The sequence below is a fragment of the Pongo pygmaeus genome, chromosome 22 (assembly GCF_028885625.2).
Source record: "Pongo pygmaeus isolate AG05252 chromosome 22, NHGRI_mPonPyg2-v2.0_pri, whole genome shotgun sequence".
Classification (NCBI taxonomy): Eukaryota; Metazoa; Chordata; class Mammalia; order Primates; family Hominidae; genus Pongo; species Pongo pygmaeus.
Genome location: NC_072395.2, coordinates 24,909,643 through 24,931,066, shown reverse-complemented (window position 1 = coordinate 24,931,066; position 21,424 = coordinate 24,909,643). Strand labels below are relative to the sequence as shown.

The following is a 21,424-nucleotide window of genomic DNA, read 5'->3' as shown; positions in this document are numbered from 1 at the left end:
TTTTTTCAGTGTATTTCTGTCATGTTCCAGTCTCCAGACAAAAAGTAGAAAACGTCAAAGCCTACACTAGTACATGCAGGAAGCTACAGCTTGATGCTAACACTGCATGAATGTATGGATAAATTTATCATATGTATATATGAGTGATTATGTATCCCTTTTGCTTTTCAGTGTCTTCTCAGAAAGAACCAGCTGAGAAGGTAATGAAAGTCTCATTTCTATGTTGAACTATTAACTGTATAGTCCACAAGACCTGCTTTACGTATTGATTATTTTGTTTCAAATCCCTTTCAGGCTACAAGTGATGAGAAAGATTCTGTTTTGAATATAGCCACAGAAATAAAGGATGGACAACAATCTGGGACAGGTAATTTTGCAAAACACATGTAATGTCATGTTCAATCAAGATAGAAGAGAACTTCCCTTCCCCAAATAAATCAGTGGAGAGTTCGTCTAAGCTGCACATTCTGATTCAGTACGCCTGAGATTCTTCATTTGTAGTGAGTTCTCGGGTGACCCTGATTCTGCTGGTCTTCGACGTGATCTTTGCAGTAAGATTATAGACTTACCCACATTGAAATTGGGAAGAGGAAACGTTGGAGAGCCATTAAAGACATACAGAGTCAGGTGACAGCATAATTTTGCTTTAATTCTACTGCATGTTTTCACCAAGGGTGGAAGGAGAAAGAGATGAAGTATAGATTTTACAGACGTCACATCGTATTGCTAAAAACAGATGGAGAAATTATGGTAATAACCCATAAACACTGTAGAACGAGAGCTAAGGAGACCACTGATGTAGCAATGACTTTCCTCAAGGAAGAGGATTGTCAGGCAGGAAGGAGGGAAAAAAGAAGTTATTTATGTAATTTTGGGGTTTCTTCTGAGGAAACCTGAGTTCAGTTGCATATTCGAACATTTTCGTTAAAGAAGCTTTGATTTTGGCTGCTTTAGGAACCAGTGGAAGCAGGAAGGAGTACTAGAACTGGAATAAACCACAGTGACTCATTATTCCTCTTTGTTACTGTTGGGCATCAGAGATACACGTTTTGTTAATATTAGTTATTCAAATGAGATAAGCATGAATATGCATATGTTGGCTTTGCTTTTCAATTAGCTAACTTTTGGGTAAAAATAGCAATTTAATGAAAATGCTTTGGAGAATAACAGGATATTTTATACCAGAGTATTTTAGAAAGAAAAATAATGGTGAATTCATTAATTGACTTTTAAAATTCTTATTTTCAATGAATATTGGAGTGATTTCCAAATGTAAGAGGTTGCTCATATCTAATGCTTGTAGCAACTTTATTTTGTATGTCAAATTTGATCATTTATTATACTTTTTGATAAGGTTTATGTATTATACTTTGTTGCCATGAGTGGATGAAGAACCTTTCTGTAGCCTAAATTAGAGGACACAAAAAATGTAGGCATATTATTACACCACATGGTTTTGAGAAATAAAGAATATTATATACAGGATTATCCCAACCTATATCCAAGCTGTTGAAGCTGGGACACTTCCACTGAGGACTTGTGAAGTGTACACTCTATTACGTGTCTTTGTCATTGTGTACCTGCTCAATTAGCAGGCAAGTTAAAGAGCATGATGAATACTTGCAGTATAATGGTATAAATCCTTCTGATGTCTCGCATGAAAAACATGCAGTAGCATTTAGTACCTTCTTTGACATTGATTCTTGGGTGTATGAGTTGCTCCTCTAATTTTAGATCACATTTCTTTTCATCATTCGGCATATCCACATTGATATTCACACTTTTTATTTCAGTAGTACACACATGACGCATACTACCTCTTTGTAATTTCTGACTGTATATTTTCTGGAAGCCTGTATTCCTATTTTCTTCAGTGTATTTCCTCATGTTGTTGTCCCAAAGACACAAACTGTAAAACATCAAATCCTGTAGTAGCGCAGGCAGGAGGATACAGCTTGATGCTAACACTGCATGAATGTGTGGATAACTTTATCATATTTACATATGATGGATTATATATTTATTTTGCTTTTCAGTGTCTCCTCAGAAACAATCGGCCTGGAAGGCACTTACTCTTTCATTTATATTTTGAATTATTTATTGCATAGCCTATGAGATATATTTTATGTATTGACTATATTGTTTGTCTTTACATTCAGGTTATACTTAAAAAGAAAGTTTCTCTTTTGAATATTGCCACAAGAATAATGGGTGGTTGGAAATCTGGAACAGGTAATTTGGCAATACACATTTAATGTCATGTGCACTCAAGACAGAAGAGAACGTCCCATCCCTGAATAGATCAGTGGGGTGTCATTGAAAATGCACTTTCTGATTCAGCAGGCCTGAGATTGTGCATTTCTAGTAAGTTCTCAGGTGGTGTTGATGCTGCTGGTCCTTGGCCATGATCTTAGTAACAAGCTTATAGACTTCCCTACATTGAATTTTGATAGAAGAATCATTGGAAAACAGTTCAAGACATAAGAAGATCGGGGGACAGCATAATTTTGCTCTTATTTCAGAGCATGTTTGTATGGAGAGGGGAAGGAGAAAGAGAAGAAGTAACAGAAATTATAGATGTCAGATGGTACTGCTAAAACCAGAGGGAGGAAGTTGTCATAATAACCCATAAACACTGGAGAATGAGAAACAAAGTGACCACTGATGTAGTAATTATTTTCATCAAGAAAGAGGGATTGCAAGGCAAGAAAGAGGGGAAGGAAGAAATTATTTTGGTAATTTTGGGGTTTCTGCTGAGGAAACCTGAGTGAACTCACTTCAGATGCATTTAGAATGTTTGCATACCAGAAGATTTGATTTCTGACTGCTCTGATGACCACTGAAATCAGGAAGGAGTGCTAGAGTTGGGATAAACCACAGTGCCTCATTCGTGTTTATTAGTATCAGACATCAGACATATATTTTTTATTAGTTATTCAAATGAGTTAAAATTTAATATGATTATATTAGCTTTTTTTCCAAAGTGGTGTCTTTTTCATTAAAATAGCTATTTAGTGAAAATTCTTTATAATACAATGATATTCCAGGGCAGACTAATTTTGCAGACAAAAATAATGTTAAATGCATTAATTGAATCCGAAAATGGTTATTTTCAATGAATATTGGACTGATATCCAAATGTAAAAGCTTATTAATATCTAATGCCAGGAGCCATTACATTTTGTATACATATGTATAATTTATTGTACTTTTTGATGGTTTATATATTATACCTTCTTGCCAGTAGTGGATGAAGAAACTTTCTGAAGGCTAAACTAGAGGATACAAGAAATGTAGGCAGATTATTACACCACATGGGTATGATAAATAATGAATACTATCTACTAGGATTCACCAACCATATATCCAAGCTGATCAATTTAGGACACTTCCACTGAAGACAGGTGAAGTGTACATTCAACTGAAGTGTCATTGTAATTGTGTACCTTCTCAGTTATCAGGCAAGTTAAAGAGCATGATGAATGTTTGTAGTATACTAGTGTAAATCCTTTTGATACCTTGCATGAAAGACATGCAGGATCATGTAGCACCTGCTTTGACATTCATTCTCAGGTGTATGAGTTGCTCCTCTGATTTTAGATCACATTTGTCCTCATCATTCGGCATATTCACATTGATACTAACACTGTTTCGTTTTAGTTTTAGACATATGAAAAATCATACCATGATTGAAGTTGTAAGGGTTTATTTTGTGAAACCTGTATTTCTTTTTTTCAGTGTATTTCTGTCATGTTCCAGTCCCCAGACAAAAATATCAAAGCCTATACTAATACAGGCAGGAGGATACAGCTTGATGCTAACACTTCATGAATGTATAGATAACCTTATCATATTTACACATGAGTGATTATGTATCCCTTTTGCTTTTCAGTGTCTTCTCGGAAACAACCAGCTGAGAAGGTAATTAAATTCTCATTTATATTTTGTATTAGTAACTATATAGTCAATGAAACATACTTCATTTATTGATAATTTGCTTCAAATTACTTTCAGGCTACAAGTGACAAGACAGATTCTGTTTTGAATATAGCTACAGAAATAAAGGATGGACTACAATGTGGGACAGGTAATTTTGCAAAACACATTTAATGTCATGTTCAGTCCAGATAGAAAAGAACTTCTCTTACCCGAATAAATCAGCAGGGGGCTCGTCAAAGCTGCACATTCTGATTCAGCAGACCTCAGATTCTTCATTTGTAATAAGTTCTCGGGTGACGCTGATGCTGCTGGTCTTGGACGTGATCTTCGCAGTAAGATTATAGACTTCCCCACATTGAAATTGGGAAGAAGAAACATTGGAGAGCAGATCAAGACATAAGGGGCGCAGGGGACAGCATACGTTTGCTTTAATTCTACAGCATGTTTTCACCAAGGGTGGAAGGAGAATGAGTTGAAGTATAGATTTTACAGACATCGCATCGTATTGCTAAAAACAGACGGAAAAGTGATCGTAATAACCAGTAAAAATTGTAGAACGAGAAATAATGAGACCACTGATGTAGCAATTATTTTCCTCAAGGAAGAGGGATTGTGAGGCAGGAAGGAGGGAAAAGAAGTTATTTATGTAATTTTGGGGTTTCTGCTGAGGAAACCTGAGTGAACTCACTTCAGATGCATTTAGCATATTTACACAAAAAAGATTTGATTTTGGCAGCTCCAGGAACTACTGGATGAAGCAAAGAAAGCTAGAATTGGGATAAACCACATTGACCAATTACTTCTCTTTGTTACTATTAGGCATAAGACATATATCTTTTGTTGATTTTTATTATAAAAATTAGATAAACTTGAATATCAATACATTGGCTTCATTCATCCAAGAGCTATCTCATGGATAAAATAGCTATTTAATGAATATTATTTAGAAAATAGCATGATCCTCCTAACAAGACAATTTTAAAAACAACTATAATTTTGAGTTCATCAACTGATTCTTAAAATGGTCATTTTCAATGAATATTGGAGTGATTTCCAAATATAAAAGCTTATTAATATCCAATGCTTTTAGCAGTTTTATTTAGTAGAAGTATGTCAAAATTTGTAATTGATGATGCTTTTTATTGAGGTTTATATATTATACTTTGTTGCCATGAGTGGATGAAGAAATGTCCGGGAAGGCTAAACTGGAGAATACAGGAAACTGAGGCAAATTGTTGCACCACATGCATATGAGAAATAATGAATATTATTTACTCGGATTCAGGAAACATATATCCAAGCTGATCAATTTAGGACACTTCACTGAAGAGACGTGAAGTGTACATTCAACTGAAGTGTCACTGTAATTGTGTACCTTCTCAGTTACTGGGCAAGTTAATGAGCATGATGAATGTTTGCAGTATAATGGTGTAAATCATTCGGATATCTTGCATAAAAGACATGTGGGTGCATGTGCCACCTGCTTTGACGTTTTCCCAGGTGATCGAGTGTCTCCTCTGATTTTTTATCACATTTGTCATGATCACTTGGCATACAGTTTTTGATATTGATACTGTTTTATTTTACTTTTAGATATATGAAAAATTATATTATGTTTGAAATAGTTAGTGAATATATCGTGACACATCTATTTCTGTTTTCTTTAGTATATTTCTGTCATGCTCCTGGCTTTAGACATAAAGTAAAAAACATCAAAGCCTACACTAATACAGGCAGGCGGATACAGCTTGATGCTAACACTGCATGAATGTATGGAAAACTTTATCATATTTACATATGAGTGATTATCCCTTTTGCTTTTCAGTGTCTTCTCAGAAACAACCAGCCTTGAAGGTAATTAAACTCTCATTTATATTGTGAACTGGTAAATGTATAATCTATGAAACATACTTCATTGATTTCTTTATTTATTATTTTGTTTCAAATTCCATTCAGGGTAAAACTGATGAGAAGGATTCTGTTTCAAATATTGCCACAGAAATAAAGGATGGAGAAAAATCTGGGAGAGGTAATTTTGCAAAACACATTTAATGTCATGTTCAATCCATTTAGAAAAGAACTTTCTTCCCTGAATAAATCAGCGGGGGGTGGGGGGTGGTCGTCCAAGTTGCACATTCTGATTCAGCAGGCCTGAGTTTCTTCATTTGTAATAAATTCTGGGGTGACGCTAATGCTGCTGATCTGGAACATGATCTTCGCAGTAAGATTTTGACTTCCCCACATTGAAATTGGGAAGAAGAAATATGGAGAGAAGTTCAAGACATAAGGGGCTCTGGAGAACAGCATAATTTTGCTTTAATTCTACAGCATGTTTTCACTATGGGTGGAAGGAGAAAGAGAGGAAGTATAGATTTTATAGACGTCACATCGTACTGCTGAGACAAGACAGAAAACTGATAGTAGTAGACACTGTAGAATGAGAACTAAGGAGAGCCCTGATGTAGCAATTATTTTCCCAAGGAAGATGGATTGTGAGGCAGGAAGGAGGGAAAAGAAGTTATTTATATAATTTTGGGGTTTATGCTGAGGAAACCTGAGTGAACTCACTTCAGATGCATTTGGAATATTTGCCTAAAAAATATTTGATTTTGGCAGCTCCAGGAACTACTAGAAGCAGGAAACAATGCTAGAATTGGGTTAAAGCACACTGACTCATTACTCCTTTTTGTTACTATTAGGCAACAGAGATACATGTTTCGTTGATTTTAGTTATACAAATGAGATGAACTTGAATATGAATACATTGGCTTCCTTGTTCAAGGAGCTACTTCTTGGATACAATAGCTATTTCACGAAACTTCTTTAGAGAATAACATGATACTCCCAACAAAGCTATTTTAGAAACAAAAATTATATTGAATTCTAATTAACTCCTAAAATGGTCATTTTCAATGAATATTGGAGGGATTTCTGAATGAAAAACATTAATATCTAATGCTTGTTGCAGTTTTACTTTGTAGAAGTATGTCAAAATTGATAATTGATGATATTTTTCTTGAGGCTAGTATATTATCCTTTGGTGCCATGACTGGATGAAGAAACTTTCAGGAGGCTAAACTAGTGGATACAAGAAACTTAAGCAAATTATTACACCACATGGGTGTGAGAGATAATGAATATTATCTTCTAGGTATCAGCAAACAGATATCCAAGGTGATCAATTTAGGACACTTCCACTGAAGAGATGTGAAGTGTACATTCAACTGAAGTGTCGTCGTAATTGTGTGCCTTCACAGTTATTGGGCAAGTTAAAGAGCATGATGCATGTTTGTAGTATAATGATGTAAATCCTTTTGATTTCTGCATGAAAGACATGTGGGATCAGGTAGCACCAGCTTTGACATTGATTCTTACGTGTCTGAGTAGCTCCTCTGATTTTAGATCACTTTGTCCTCATCACTCGGCATATCCACATTGATATTGACAAGGTTTTATTTTAGTTTTTGACATAGGAAAAATCATTCCATGTTTGAAATTTTAAGGATATCTTTCATGCAGCCTATATTCCCTTTTATCAGTGTATTTCTGTCATGTTCCAATCCCAAGCCATAAAGTAGAAGACATCAGAGCCTACACTAGTACAGGCAGAAGGATACAGCTTGATGCTAACACTGCCTGAATGTATGGATAATTTTATCATATTTATACATGAATGATTATGTGTCCCTTTTGCTTTTCAGTATCTTCTCAGAAACCACCAGCCTTGAAGGTAGTTAAACTCTCATTTATATTGTGAAGTAGTAAATCTATAGTTTATGAAACATACTTCATTGATTTATTTATTTATGATTTTGTTTCAAATTCCATTCAGCCTACAACTGACGAGAAAGATTCTGTTTTGAATATAGCCACACAAATAAAGGATGGAGAAAAATATGGGACAGGTAATTTTGCAAAACATGTTTAATGTCATGTTCAATCCAGATAGTAAAGAACTTCTCTTCCCCGCATAAATCAGTGTGTGGGGGGGTGTGGGAGGGACTCGCGGAAGCTGCATATTCTGATTCAGCAGGCCTGAGATTCTTCATTTGTAATAAATTCTTGGGTGATGCTAATGCTGCTGGTCTGGAACATGATCTTCGCAGTAAGATTATACACTTCCCCATATTGAAATTGGGAAGAAGAAATATGGAGAGCAGTTCAAGACATAAGATGCTCTGGGGAACAGCATAATTTTGCTTTAATTCTACGGCATGGTTTCACTAAGGGTGGAAGGAGAAAGAGAGGAATTATAGATTTTACAGACATCACATCGTACTGCTAAGAAAAGACAAAAAACTGATAATAATAACCCGTAGACACTGTAGAACGAGAACTAAGGAGAGCCCTGATGTAGCAATTATTTTCCCAAGGAAGATGGATTGTGAGGTAGGAAGGAGGGAAAAGAAGTTATTTATATGATTTTGGGGTTTCTGCTGAGGAAACCTGAGGGAACTCACTTTAGATGCATTTGGAATATTTGCATAAAAATATTTGATTTTGGCAGTTCCAGGAACTACTGGAAGTGCGAAGCAATGCTAGAATTGAGATAAAGCACACTGACTCATTACTCCTTTTTGTTACTGTTAGGCATCAGAGATACATGTTTTGTTGATTTTAGTTATACAAATGAGATAAACTTGAATATGAATAGATTGGCTTCCTTGTTCAAGTAGCTACCTCTTGGATAAAATAGCTATTTCATGAAACTTCTTTAGAAAATCATGGGTAGCAAGAATCAATATCATGAAAAGGGCTGTACTGCCTAAGGTAATTTATAGATTCAATGCCATCCGCATCAAGCTACCAATGACTTTCTTCACAGAATTGGAAAAAACTACTTTAAAGTTCATATGGAACCAAAACAGAGCCCACATCACCAAGTCAATCCTAAGCCAAAAGAACAAAGCTGGAGGCATCACGCTACCTGACTTCAAACTACACTACAAGACTGCAGTAACAAAAACAGCATGGTACTGCTACCAAAACAGAGATATAGATCAATGGAACAGAACAGAGCCGTCAGAAATAACCCCACATATCTACAACTATCTGATCTTTGACAAACCTGACAAAAACAAGCAATGGGGAAAGGATTCCCTATTTACTACATGGTGCCGGGAAAACTGGCTAGCCATACGTAGAAAGCTGAAACTGGATCCCTTCCTTACACATTATACAAAAATTAATTCAAGATGGAATAAAGACTTAAACGTTAGACCTAAAACCATAAAAGCCCTAGAAGAAAACCTAGGCATTGCCATTCAGGACATAGGCATGGGCAAGGACTTCATGTCTAAAACACCAAAAGCAATGGCAACAAAAGCCAAACTTGACAAATGGCACCTAATTAAACTAAAGGGCTTCTGCACAGCAAAAGAAACTACCATGAGGGTGAACAGGCAACCTACAAAATGGGAGAAAATTTTTGCAACCTACGCATCTGACAAAGGGCTAATATCCAGAATCTACAATGAACAAAAAAAAATTTACAAGAAAAAAACAACGCCATCAAAAAGTGGGTGAAGGACATGAACAGACACTTCTCAAAAGAAGACATTTATGCAGCCAAAAAACACATGAAAAAATGCTCACCATCCTTGGCCATCAGAGAAATGCAAATGAAAACTACAATGAGATACCATCTCACGCCAGTTAGAATGGCAGTCATTAAAAAGTCAGGAAACAACAGGTGCTGGAGAGGATGTGGAGAAATAGGAACACTTTTACACTGTTGGTGGGACTGTAAACTAGCTCAATCATTGTGGAAGTCAGTGTGGGGATTCCTCAGGGATCTGGAACTAGAAATACCATTTGACCCAGCCATCCCATTACTGGATATATACCCAAAGGACTATAAATCATGCTGCTATAAAGACACATGCACGTGTATGTTTATTGCCGCACTATTCACAATAGCAAAGACTTGGAACCAACCCAAATGTCCAACAATGATAGACTGGATTAAGAAAATGTGGCACATATACAGCATGGAATACTATGCATCCATAAAAAATAATGAGTTCATGTCCTTTGTAGGGACCTGGATGAAATTGGAAACCATCATTCTCAGTAAACTATCGCAAGGACAAAAAACCAAACACCACATGTTCTCACTCATAGATGGGAATTGAACAATGAGAACACATGGACACAGGAAGGGGAACATCACACTCTGGGGACTGTTGTGGGGTGGGTGGAGCGGGGAGCTATAGCATTAGGAGATATATCTAATGCTAAATGACCAGTTAATGGGTGCAGCCCGCATGTATACATATGTATACATATGGCACATGTATACATATGTAACTAACCTGCACATTGTGCACATGTACCCTAAAACTTAAAGTACAGTAGTAACAAAATTAAAAAGAAAGAAAATAACATGATACTCCCAACAAGGCTATTTTAGAAACAAAAACTATGTTGAATTCCAATTAAGTCCTAAAGTGATCATATTCAATGAATATTGGAATGCTTTCTGAATGAAAACTGATTAATAGCTAATGCTTGTAGTAGTTTTACTTTGTAGAAGTATGTCAAAATTGATAATTGATGATATTTTTCTTGAGGATAATATATGATCCTTTGGTGCCATGACTGGATGAAGAAAGTTTCGGGAGGCTAAACTAGTGGATACAAGAAACTTAAGCAAATTATTACACCACATGGGTGTGAGAGATAATGAATATTATCTCGTAGGTATCAGCAAACAGATATCCAAGGTGATCAATTTAGGACACTTCCACTGATGAGATGTGAAGTATACATTCAACTGAAGTGTCATCGTAATTGTGTGCCTTCTCAGTTATTGGGCAAGTTAAAGAGCATGATGAATGTTTGTAGTATAATGGTGTAAATACTTTTGATTTCTTGCATGAAAGACGTGGGATCATGCAGCACCTGCTTTGACATTGATTCTCACTTGTATGAGTTGGTCCTCTGATTTTAGATCACTTTGTCCTCATCACTCGGCATATGCACATTGATATTGACACGGTTTTATTTTAGTTTTCGACATATGACAAATACCATGTTTGAAATTGTAAGGGTATATTTCATGGAGCCTGTATTCCCTTTTTTCAGTGTATTTCTGTCATATTCTAGTCCCCAGACACAAAGTAGAAGCCATCAAAGCCTACCCTAATACAGGCAGGAGGACAGAAGTTGATGCTAACACTGCATGAATATATGGATAACTTTATCATATTTACATATGAGTGATTATGTATCCCTTTTGCTTTTCAGTGTCTTCTCAGAAACCACCAGCCTTGAAGGTAATGAAACTCTCATTTATATTGTGAACTGGTAAACCTATAGTCTATGAAATGTACTTTATTTATTTATTATTTCATTTCAAATTCCATTCAGGCTACAAGTGACGAGAAAGATTCTGTTTCAAATATAGCCAGAGAAAAAAAGGATGCAGAAGAAACTAGGATAGGTAATTTTGAAAACAGATTTAATGTCATGTTCAGTCGAGACAGATAAGAAGTTCTCTTCCCCAAATAAATCAGCGGGGGGTTTGTCAAAGCTGCACATTCTGATTCAGCAGGCCTGAGATTCTTCATTTGTAGTAAGTTCTTGGGTGATGCTGATGCTGCTGGCCTGGAACATGATCTTCACTGTAAGATTATACACTTCACCCCATTGAAATTGGGAAGAAGAAATATGGAGAGCAGTTCAAGACATAAGGTGCTCTAGGGAACAGCATAATTTTGCTTTAATTCTACAGCTTGTTTTCAGTAGGGGTGGAAGGAGAGAGAGGAAGTATAGATTTTACAGATGTCACATTGTACTGCTAAAAACAGACAGAAAACTGATTGTAATAACCCATAGACACTGTAGAAGGAGAACTAAGGAGACCCCTGATGCAGCAATTATTTTCCCAAGGAAGACAGATTGTGAGGCAGGAAGGTGGGAAAAGAGGAAGTCATGTATATAATTTTGGGGTTTCTGCTGAGAAAACCTGAGTGAACTCACTTCAGATGTATTGGGATTATTTTCATAAAAAATATTTGATTTTGGCAGCTCCAGGAACGGCTGGAAGCAGGAAACAATGCTAGAATTGGTATAAAAACACACTGACTCATTACTCCTCTTTGTTACTATTAGGCATCAGAGATACATGTTTTGTTGATTTTAGTTATAGAAATGAGACAAACTTGAATATGAATACGTTTCCTTCCTTGCTCCAGGAGCTACCTCTTGGATAAAATAGCTATTTCACGAAACTTCTTTAGAGAATAACATGATACTCCCAACAAGGCTATTTTAGACACAAAAATTATGTTGAATTCTAATTAACTCCTAAAATGGTCATTTTCAATGAATATTGGAGTGATTTCTGAATGAAAAACTTATTAATATCTAAAGCTTGTAGCAGTTTTACTTTGTAGAAGTATGTCAAAATTGATAATTGATGATATTTCTCTTGAGGCTAATATATTATCCTTCGGAGCCATGACTAGATGAAGAAACTTTAGGAAGGCTAAACTAGTGGATACAAGAAACCTAGGCAAATTATTTTACCACATGGGTGTGAGAGATAATGAATATTATCTACTAGGTATCAGCAAACAGATATCCAAGGTGATCAATGTAGGACACTTCCACTGCAGAGATGTGAAGTGTATGTTCAACTGAAGTGCCATCGTAATTGTGTGCCTTCTTAGTGATTGGGCACGTTAAAGAGCATGATGAATGCTTGTAGTATAATGGTGTAAATCCTTTTCATTTCTTGCATGAGAGACATGTGGGATCATGTAGCACCTGCTTTGACATTGATTCTCAGATGTATGAGTTGCTCCTCTGATTTTAAATCATATTTGTCCTCATCAATCGACATATCCACATTGATACTGACACGGTTTTATTTTAGTTTTCGACATATGAGAAATGATACCATGTTTGAAATCGTAAGAGTATATTTCCTTGAGCCAGTATTCCCTTTTATCAGTGTATTTCTGTCATGTTCCAGTCCTAAGACACAAAGTAGAACACATCAAAGCCTAAACTAGTACAGGCAGAAGGATACAGCTTGATGCTAACAGTGCGTGAATGTATGGATAACTTTATCATATTTGTATATGAGTGATTATGTATCCCTTTTGTTTTTCAGTATCTTCTCACAAACCACCAGCCTTGAAGGTAATTAAACTCTCATTTATATTGTGAACTTTTAAATATATAGTCTATGAAACATACTTCATTGATTTATTTATTTATTATTTTGTTTCAAATTCTATTCAGGCTGCAAGTGACGAGAAAGATTCTGTTTCAAATGTAGCCACACAAAAAAAGGATGGAGAAAAATCTGGGACAGGTAATTTTGCAAAACACGTTTAATGTCATATTCAATCCAGATAGAAAAGAACTTCCCTTCCCAACATAAATCAGCAGGGAGGGCGGCGTGTGGGGTGGGGCGTCTCGCTGAAGCTGCACATTCTGATTCAGCAGGCCTGAGATTCTTCATTTGTAGTAAGTTCTTGGGTGACACTAATGCTGCTGGTCTGGAACATGTTCTTCACAGTAAGACTTCCCCACATTGAAATTGGGAAGAAGAAATATGGAGAGCAGTTCAAGACATAAGGGGCTCTGGGGCACAGCATAATTTTGCTTTAATTCTACAGCATGGTTTCACTAAGGCTGGAAGGAGAAAGAGAGGAAGTATAGATTTTATAGATGTCACATCGTACTGCTAAAAAAAAAAAGACAGAAAACTGATAGGAGTAACCTGTAGACAGTATAGAACGAGAACTAACCAGACCCCTGATGTAGCCATTATTTTCCCAAGGAAGACGGATTGTGAGACAGGAAGGCGGGAAAAGAGGAAGTCATTTATGTAATTTTGGGGTTTCTGCTGAGGAAACCTGAGTGAACTCACTAGATGAATTTGGAATATTTGCATAAAAATTATTTGATTTTTGCAGCACCAGGAACTACTGGAAGCGGGAAACAATGCTAGAATTGGGATAAAGCACACTGACTCATTACTACTTTTTGTTACTATTAGGCATCAGAGATACATGTTTTGTTGATTTTAGTTATAAAAATGAGATAAACTTGAATATGAATACATTGGCTTCCTTGTTCAAGTAGCTACCTCTTGGATAAAATAGCTGTTTAAAGAAACTTCTTTGGAGAATAACATGATACTCCCAACAAGGCTATTTTAGAAACAAAAATTACATTGAATTCTAATTAACTCCTAAAGTGATCATCTTCAATGGATATTGGAGTGATTTCTCAATGTAAAACTCATTAATATCTAATGCTTGTAGCAATTTTACTTTGTAGAAGTATGTCAAAATTGATAATTGATATTTTTCTTGAGGCTAATATATGATCCTTTGGTGCCATGAGTGGATGAAGAAAGTTTCCGAAGGCCAAACTAGTGGATACAAGAAATTTAAGCAAATTATTACACTACATGGGTGTGAGAGATAATGAATATTATCTCCTAGGTATCAGCAAACAGATATCCAAGGTGATCAATTTAGGACACTTCCACTGAAGAGACGTGAAGTGTATGTTCAACTGAAGTGTCATCGTAATTGTGTGCCTTCTCAGTTACTGGGCAAGTTAAAAAGCATGATGAATGTTTGTAGTATAATGGTGTAAATCCTTCTGATTTCTCACAAGAAAGACATGTGGGATCATGACCCACCTGCTTTGACATTGATTCTCAGGTGTGTGAGTTACTCCTCTGATTTGTCCTCATCACTCGGCATATCCACATTGATATTGACACGGTTTTATTTTAGTTTTAGACGTATCACGAATCATGCCATGTTTGAAATTGTAAGGGTATATTTTGTGAAGCCTGTATTCCTTTTTTCTCAGTGTATTTCTGTCATGTTCCAGTCTCCAGACAAAAAGTAGAAAACATCAAATCCTACACTAGTACAGGCAAGAAGATAACAGCTTGATGCTAACACTGCATGAATGTATGGATAAATTTATCATATGTACATATGAGTGATTATGTATCCCTTTTGCTTTTCAGTGTCTTCTCAGAAACATCCAGCTGAGAAGGTAATTAAGGTCTCATTTATATGTTGAACTATTAACGGCATAGTCTATGAAACCTACTTCATATATTGATTATTTTGTTTCAAATCCCATTCAGGCTACCAGTGACGAGAAAGATTCTGTTTCGAATATAGCCACAGAAATAGAGGATGGACAACAGTCTGGGACAGGTAATTTTGCAAAACACATTTAATGTCATGTTCAGTCAAAATAGAAATGAACTTCTCTTCCCCGAATAAATCAGTGGGGTTGGGGTTTGGGCCCTTTGAAGCTGCACATTCTGATTCAGCAGACCTGAGATTCTTCATTTGTAATAAGTTCTTTGGTGACGTTAATGCTGCTGGTCTGGAACGTGATCTTCGCAGTAAGATTATAGACTTCCCCACATTGAATTTGGGAAGAAGAAATATGGAGAGAAGTTCAAGACATAAGGGGCTCAGGGAAAGGCATAATTTTGCTTTAATTCTACAGCATGTTTTCACCAAGGGTGGAAGGAGAAAGAGAGGAAGTATAGATTTTACAGACGTCTCATCGTACTGCTAAAAAAAGGCAGAAAACTGATCGTAATAACCCAAAGACACTGTAGAATGAGAACTAAGGAGACCCCTGATGTAGCAATTATTTTCCCAAGGAAGTCGGATTGTGAGGCAGGATGGAGGGAAAAGAAGAAGTTGTTTATATAATTTTGAGGTTTCTGCTGAGGAAACCTGAGTGAACTCAGTTCAGATGCATTTGGAATATCTGCATAAAAAATATTTTATTTTGGCAGCTCCAGGAACTACTGGAAGCAGGAAACAATGCTAGGATTGGGATAAAGCACAATGACTCATTACTCTTCTTTGTTACTAGGAGGCATCAGAGATACATGTTTTGTTGATTTTAGTAATAGAAATGACATAAACTTGAATATGAATACATTGGCTTCCTTGTTCAAGGAGCTACCTCTTGGATAAAATAGCTATTTAATGAAACTTCTATAGAGAATAGTGTGATATTCCCAAACAAGACTATTTTAGAAACAAAAATTATGTTGAATTCTAATTAACTCCTAAGGTGATCATTTTCAATGAATATTGGAGTGATTTCTGAATGAAAATCTTATTAATATCTACTGCTTGTAGCAGTTTTACTTTGTAGAACTATGTCAAAATTGATAATTCATGATATTTTTCTTGAGGCTAATGTCTTATCCTTTGGTGCCATGAGTGGATGAAGAAACTTTCAGGAGGGTAAACTAGTGGATAAAAAAAACTTAGGCAAATTATTACACCAGGTGGGTGTGAGAGATAATGAATATTATCCAGTAGGTATCAGCAAACAGATATCCAAGGTGATCAATTTAGGACACTTCCACTGAAGTGATGTTAAGTGTACATTCAACTGAAGTGTCGTCGTAATTGTGTGCCTTCTCAGTTATTGGGCAAGTTAAAGAGCATGATGAATGTTTGTAGTATAATGGTGTAGGTCCTTTTGATTTCTTACATGAAAGACATGTGGGATCATGTAGCACCTGCTTTGACATTGATTATCAGCTGTATGAATTGCTCCTCTGATTTTAAATCATATTTGTCCTCATCAATCGACATATCCACATTGATATTGACACGGTTTGATTTTAGCTTTCGACATACGAGAAATCATACCATGTTTGAAATTGTAAGGGTATATTTCCTGGAGCCAGTATTCCCTTTCATCAGTGTATTTCTGTCACGTTCCAGTCCCAAGACACAAAGTAGAAGGCATCAGAGCCTACGCTAGTACAGGCAGAAGGATACAGCTTGATGTTAACAGTTCGTGAATGTATGGATAACTTTATCATGTTTATATATGAGTAATTATGTGTCCCTTTTGTTTTTCAGTGTCTTCTCAGAAACCACCAGCCTTGAAGGTAACTAAACTCTCATTTATATTGTGATCTTTTAAATTTATAGTCTATGAAACATACTTTATTTATTTATTTATTCATTATTTTGTTTCAAATTCTATTCAGGCTATAAGTGACAAGAAAGTTTCTGTTTCAAATGTAGCCACACAAAAAAAGGATGGAGAAAAATCTGGGACAGGTAATTTTGCAAAACACGTTTAATGTCATGTTCAATCCAGATAGAAAAGAACATATCCTCCCTTCATAAATCAGCAGGGAGGGTGGGGTGTGGGGTGGGGGTGCTCGCTGAAGCTGCACATTCTGATTCAGCAGGCCTGAGATTCTTCATTTGTAGTAAGTTCTTGGGTGACACTAATGCTGCTGGTCTGGGACATGATCTTCGCAGGAAGACTATAGACTTCCCCACATTGAAATTGGGAAGAAGAAATGTGGAGAGCAGTTCAAGACATAAGGGGCTGTGGGGTACAGCATAATTTTGCTTTAATTCTACAGCATGGTTTCACTAAGGCTGGAAGGAGAAAGAGAGGAAGTATAGATTTTATAGATGTCACATCGTACTGCTAAAAAAAAAAGACAGAAAATTGATAGTAATAACCTGTAGACAGTGTAGAATGAGAACTAACAAGACCCCTGATGTAGCCATAATTTTCCCAAGGAAGACGGATTGTGAGGCAGGAAGGTGGGAAAAGAGGAAGTCATTTATATAATTTTGGGGTTTCTGCTGAAGAAACCTGAGTGAACTCACTTTAGATGCATTTGGAATATTTGCATAAAAAATATTTGATTTTGGCAGCTCCAGGAACTACTGGAAGCAGGAAACAATAGAAGAATTGGTATAAAGCACACTGACTCATTACTCCTTTTTGTTACTATTAGGCATCAGAGATACATGTTTTGTTGATTTTAGTTATAAAAATGAGATAAACTTGAATATGAATACATTGGCTTCCTTGTTCAACTAGCTACCTCTTGGATAAAATAGCTGTTTAATGAAACTTCTTTGGAGAATAACATGATACTGCCAACAAGGCTATTTTAGAAACAAAAATTATGTTGAATTCCAATTAACTCCTAAAGTGATCATGTTCAATGAATATTGAAGTGGTTTCTGAATGTAAAACTCGTTAATATCTAATGCTTGTAGCAATTTTGCTTTGTAGAAGTATGTCAAAATTGATAATTGATGATATTTTTCTTGAGGCTAATATATGATCCTTTGGTGCCATGACTGGATGAAGAAACTTTTGGGAGGCTAAACTAGTGGATACAAGAAACTTAAGCAAATTATTACACCACATGGGTGTGAGAGATAATGAATATTATCTCTTAGGTATCAGCAAACAGATATCCAAGGTGATCAATGTAGGACACTTCCACTGAAGGGATGTGAAGTGTACATTCAACTGAAGTGTCATCGTAATTTTGAGCCTTCTCTGTTGTTTGGCAAGTTAAAGAGCATGACTGATGAATGTTTGTAGTATAGTGATGTAAATCCTTTTGATTTCTTTCATGAAAGACATGTGGGATCATGCAGCACCTGCTTTGACATTGATTCTCACTTGTATGAGTTGGTCCTCTGATTTTAGATCACATTTGTTCTCATCACTCGGCATACGCACATTGATATTGACACGGTTTTATTTTAGTTTTTGACATATGACAAATCATACCATGTTTGAAATTGTTAGGGTATATTTCATGGAGCCTGTATTCCCTTTTTTCAGTGTATTTCTGTCATGTTCTAGTCCCCAGACACAAAGTAGAAGCCATCAAAGCCTACACTAATGCAGGAGGACAGAAGTTGATGCTAACACTGCATGAATGTATGGATAACTTTATCATATTTACATATGAGTGATTATGTATCCCTTTTGCTTTTCAGTGTCTTCTCAGAAACCACCAGCCTTGAAGGTAATGAAACTCTCATTTATATTGTGAACTAGTAAACCTATAGTCTATGAAACGTACTTTATTTATTTATTATTTCATTTCAAATTCCATTCAGGCTACAAGTGACGAGAAAGATTCTGTTTCAAATATAGCCAGAGAAAAAAAGGATGCAGAAGAAACTAGGACAGGTAATTTTGAAAACAGATTTAATGTCATGTTCAGTCGAGACAGATGAGAAGTTCTCTTCCCCAAATAAATCAGCGGGGGGTTTGTCGAAGCTGCACATTCTGATTCAGCAGGCCTGAGATTCTTCATTTGTAGTAAGTTCTTGGGTGATGCTGATGCTGCTGGCCTGGGACATGATCTTCGCTATAAGATTATACACTTCCCCCCATTGAATTTGGGAAGAAGAAATATGGAGAGCAGTTCAAGACATAAGGTGCTCTAGGGAACAGCATAATTTTGCTTTAATTCTACAGCTTGTTTTCAGTAGGGGTGGAAGGAGAGAGAGGAAGTATAGATTTTACAGATGTCACATTGTACTGCTAAAAACAGACAGAAAACTGATTGTAATAACCCATAAACACTGTAGAAGGAGAACTAAGGAGACCCCTGATGTAGCAATTATTTTCCCAAGGAAGACGGATTGTGAGGCAGGAAGGTGGGAAAAGAGGAAGTCATGTATATAATTTTGGGGTTTCTGCTGAGAAAACCTGAGTGAACTCACTTCAGATGTATTGGGAATATTTTCATAAAAAATATTTGATTTTGGCATCTCCAGGAATGGCTGGAAGCAGGAAACAATGCTAGAATTGGTATAAAAACACACTGACCAATTACTCCTCTTTGTTACTATTAGGCATCAGAGATACATGTTTTGTTGATTTTAGTTATAGAAATGAGACAAACTTGAATATGAATACGTTTCCTTCCTTGCTCCAGGAGCTACCTCTTGGATAAAATAGCTATTTCACGTAACTTCTTTAGAGAATAACATGATACTCCCAACAAGGCTATTTTAGACACAAAAATTATGTTGAATTCTAATTAACTCCTAAAATGGTCATTTTCAATGAATATTGGAGTGATTTCTGAATGAAAAACTTATTAATATCTAAAGCTTGTAGCAGTTTTACTTTGTAGAAGTATGTCAAAATTGATAATTGATGATATTTTTCTTGAGGCTAATATATTATCCTTCGGAGCCATGACTAGATGAAGAAACTTTTGGAAGGCTAAACTAGTGGATACAAGAAACCTAGGCAAATTATTTTACCACATGGGTGTGAGAGATAATGAATATTATCTACTAGGTATCAGCAAACAGATATCCAAGGTGATCAATGTAGGACACTTCCACTGCAGAGATGTGAAGTGTATGTTCAACTGAAGTGCCATCGTAATTGTGTGCTTTCTTAGTGATTGGGCACGTTAAAGAGCATGATGAATGCTTGTAGTATAATGGTGTAAATCCTTTTGATTTCTTGCATGAGAGACATGTGGGATCATGTAGCACCTGCTTTGACATTGATTCCCAGATGTATGAGTTGCTCCTCTGATTTTAAATCATATTTGTCCTCATCAATCGACATATCCACATTGATATTTACACGGTTTTATTTTAGTTTTTGACATATGAGAAATGATACCATGTTTGAAATCGTAAGAGTATATTTCCTTGAGCCAGTATTCCCTTTTATCAGTGTATTTCTGTCATGTTCCAGTCCTAAGACACAAAGTAGAACACATCAGAGCCTACACTAGTACAGGCAGAAGGATACAGCTTGATGATAACAGTGCATGAATGTATGGATAACTTTATCATATTTATATATGAGTGATTATGTATCCCTTTTGTTTTTCAGTATCTTCTCAGAAACCACCAGCCTTGAAGGTAATTAAACTCTCATTTATATTGTGAACTTTTAAATATATAGTCTATGAAACATACTTCATTGATTTATTTATTCATTATTTTGTTTCAAATTCTATTCAGGCTACAAGTGATGAGAAAGTTTCTGTTTCGAATGTAGCCACACAAAAAAAGGATGGAGAAAAATCTGGGACAGGTAATTTTGCAAAACACGTTTAATGTCATGTTCAATCCATATAGAAAAGAACTTCTCTTCCCCGCATAAATCAGCAGGGAGGGCGGGTTGTGGGGTGGGGGTCTCGCTGAAGCTGCACATTCTGATTCAGCAGGCCTGAGATTCTTCATTTGTAGTAAGTTCTTGGGTGACACTAATGCTGCTGGTCTGGGACATGATCTTCGCAGTAAGACTATAGACTTCCCCACATTGAAATTGGGAAGAAGAAATATGGAGAGCAGTTCAAGACATAAGGGGCTGTGGGGTACAGCATAATTTTGCTTTAATTCTACAGCATGGTTTCACTAAGGCTGGAAGGAGAAAGAAAGGAAGTATAGATATTATAGATGTCACATCATACTGCTAAAAAAAAAAGACAGAAAACTGATAGTAATAACCCGTAGACAGTGTAGAATGAGAACTATCCAGACCCATGATGTAGCCATTATTTTCCCAAGGAAGACGGATTGTGAGACAGGAAGGCGAGAACAGAGGAAGTCATTTATATAATTTTGGGGTTTCTGCTGAGGAAACCTGAGTGAACTGACTTTAAATGCATTTGGTATATTTGAATAAAAAATATTTGATT

The 21,424-nt window shown here is 36.1% G+C and overlaps 1 protein-coding gene across 1 annotated transcript in view; it reads left to right on the top strand.

The window, feature by feature from the left end:
* The window catches only part of LOC129022326 (ankyrin repeat domain-containing protein 36C-like), a 120,889-nt gene that overhangs the window by 30,898 nt on the left and 68,567 nt on the right, over window positions 1-21,424 (top strand). Inside the window, exons 13-34 of the mRNA XM_054468443.2 lie at window positions 172-200; window positions 295-367; window positions 2,037-2,065; window positions 2,160-2,232; window positions 3,893-3,921; window positions 4,015-4,087; window positions 5,765-5,793; window positions 5,896-5,968; window positions 7,641-7,669; window positions 7,772-7,844; window positions 11,188-11,216; window positions 11,311-11,383; window positions 13,061-13,089; window positions 13,192-13,264; window positions 14,948-14,976; window positions 15,071-15,143; window positions 16,833-16,861; window positions 16,964-17,036; window positions 18,741-18,769; window positions 18,864-18,936; window positions 20,614-20,642; window positions 20,745-20,817. Of these exons, the coding sequence (XP_054324418.2) occupies window positions 172-200; window positions 295-367; window positions 2,037-2,065; window positions 2,160-2,232; window positions 3,893-3,921; window positions 4,015-4,087; window positions 5,765-5,793; window positions 5,896-5,968; window positions 7,641-7,669; window positions 7,772-7,844; window positions 11,188-11,216; window positions 11,311-11,383; window positions 13,061-13,089; window positions 13,192-13,264; window positions 14,948-14,976; window positions 15,071-15,143; window positions 16,833-16,861; window positions 16,964-17,036; window positions 18,741-18,769; window positions 18,864-18,936; window positions 20,614-20,642; window positions 20,745-20,817 (1,122 nt within the window). The remainder of the gene's footprint in view (window positions 1-171; window positions 201-294; window positions 368-2,036; window positions 2,066-2,159; window positions 2,233-3,892; window positions 3,922-4,014; window positions 4,088-5,764; window positions 5,794-5,895; window positions 5,969-7,640; window positions 7,670-7,771; window positions 7,845-11,187; window positions 11,217-11,310; window positions 11,384-13,060; window positions 13,090-13,191; window positions 13,265-14,947; window positions 14,977-15,070; window positions 15,144-16,832; window positions 16,862-16,963; window positions 17,037-18,740; window positions 18,770-18,863; window positions 18,937-20,613; window positions 20,643-20,744; window positions 20,818-21,424) is intronic.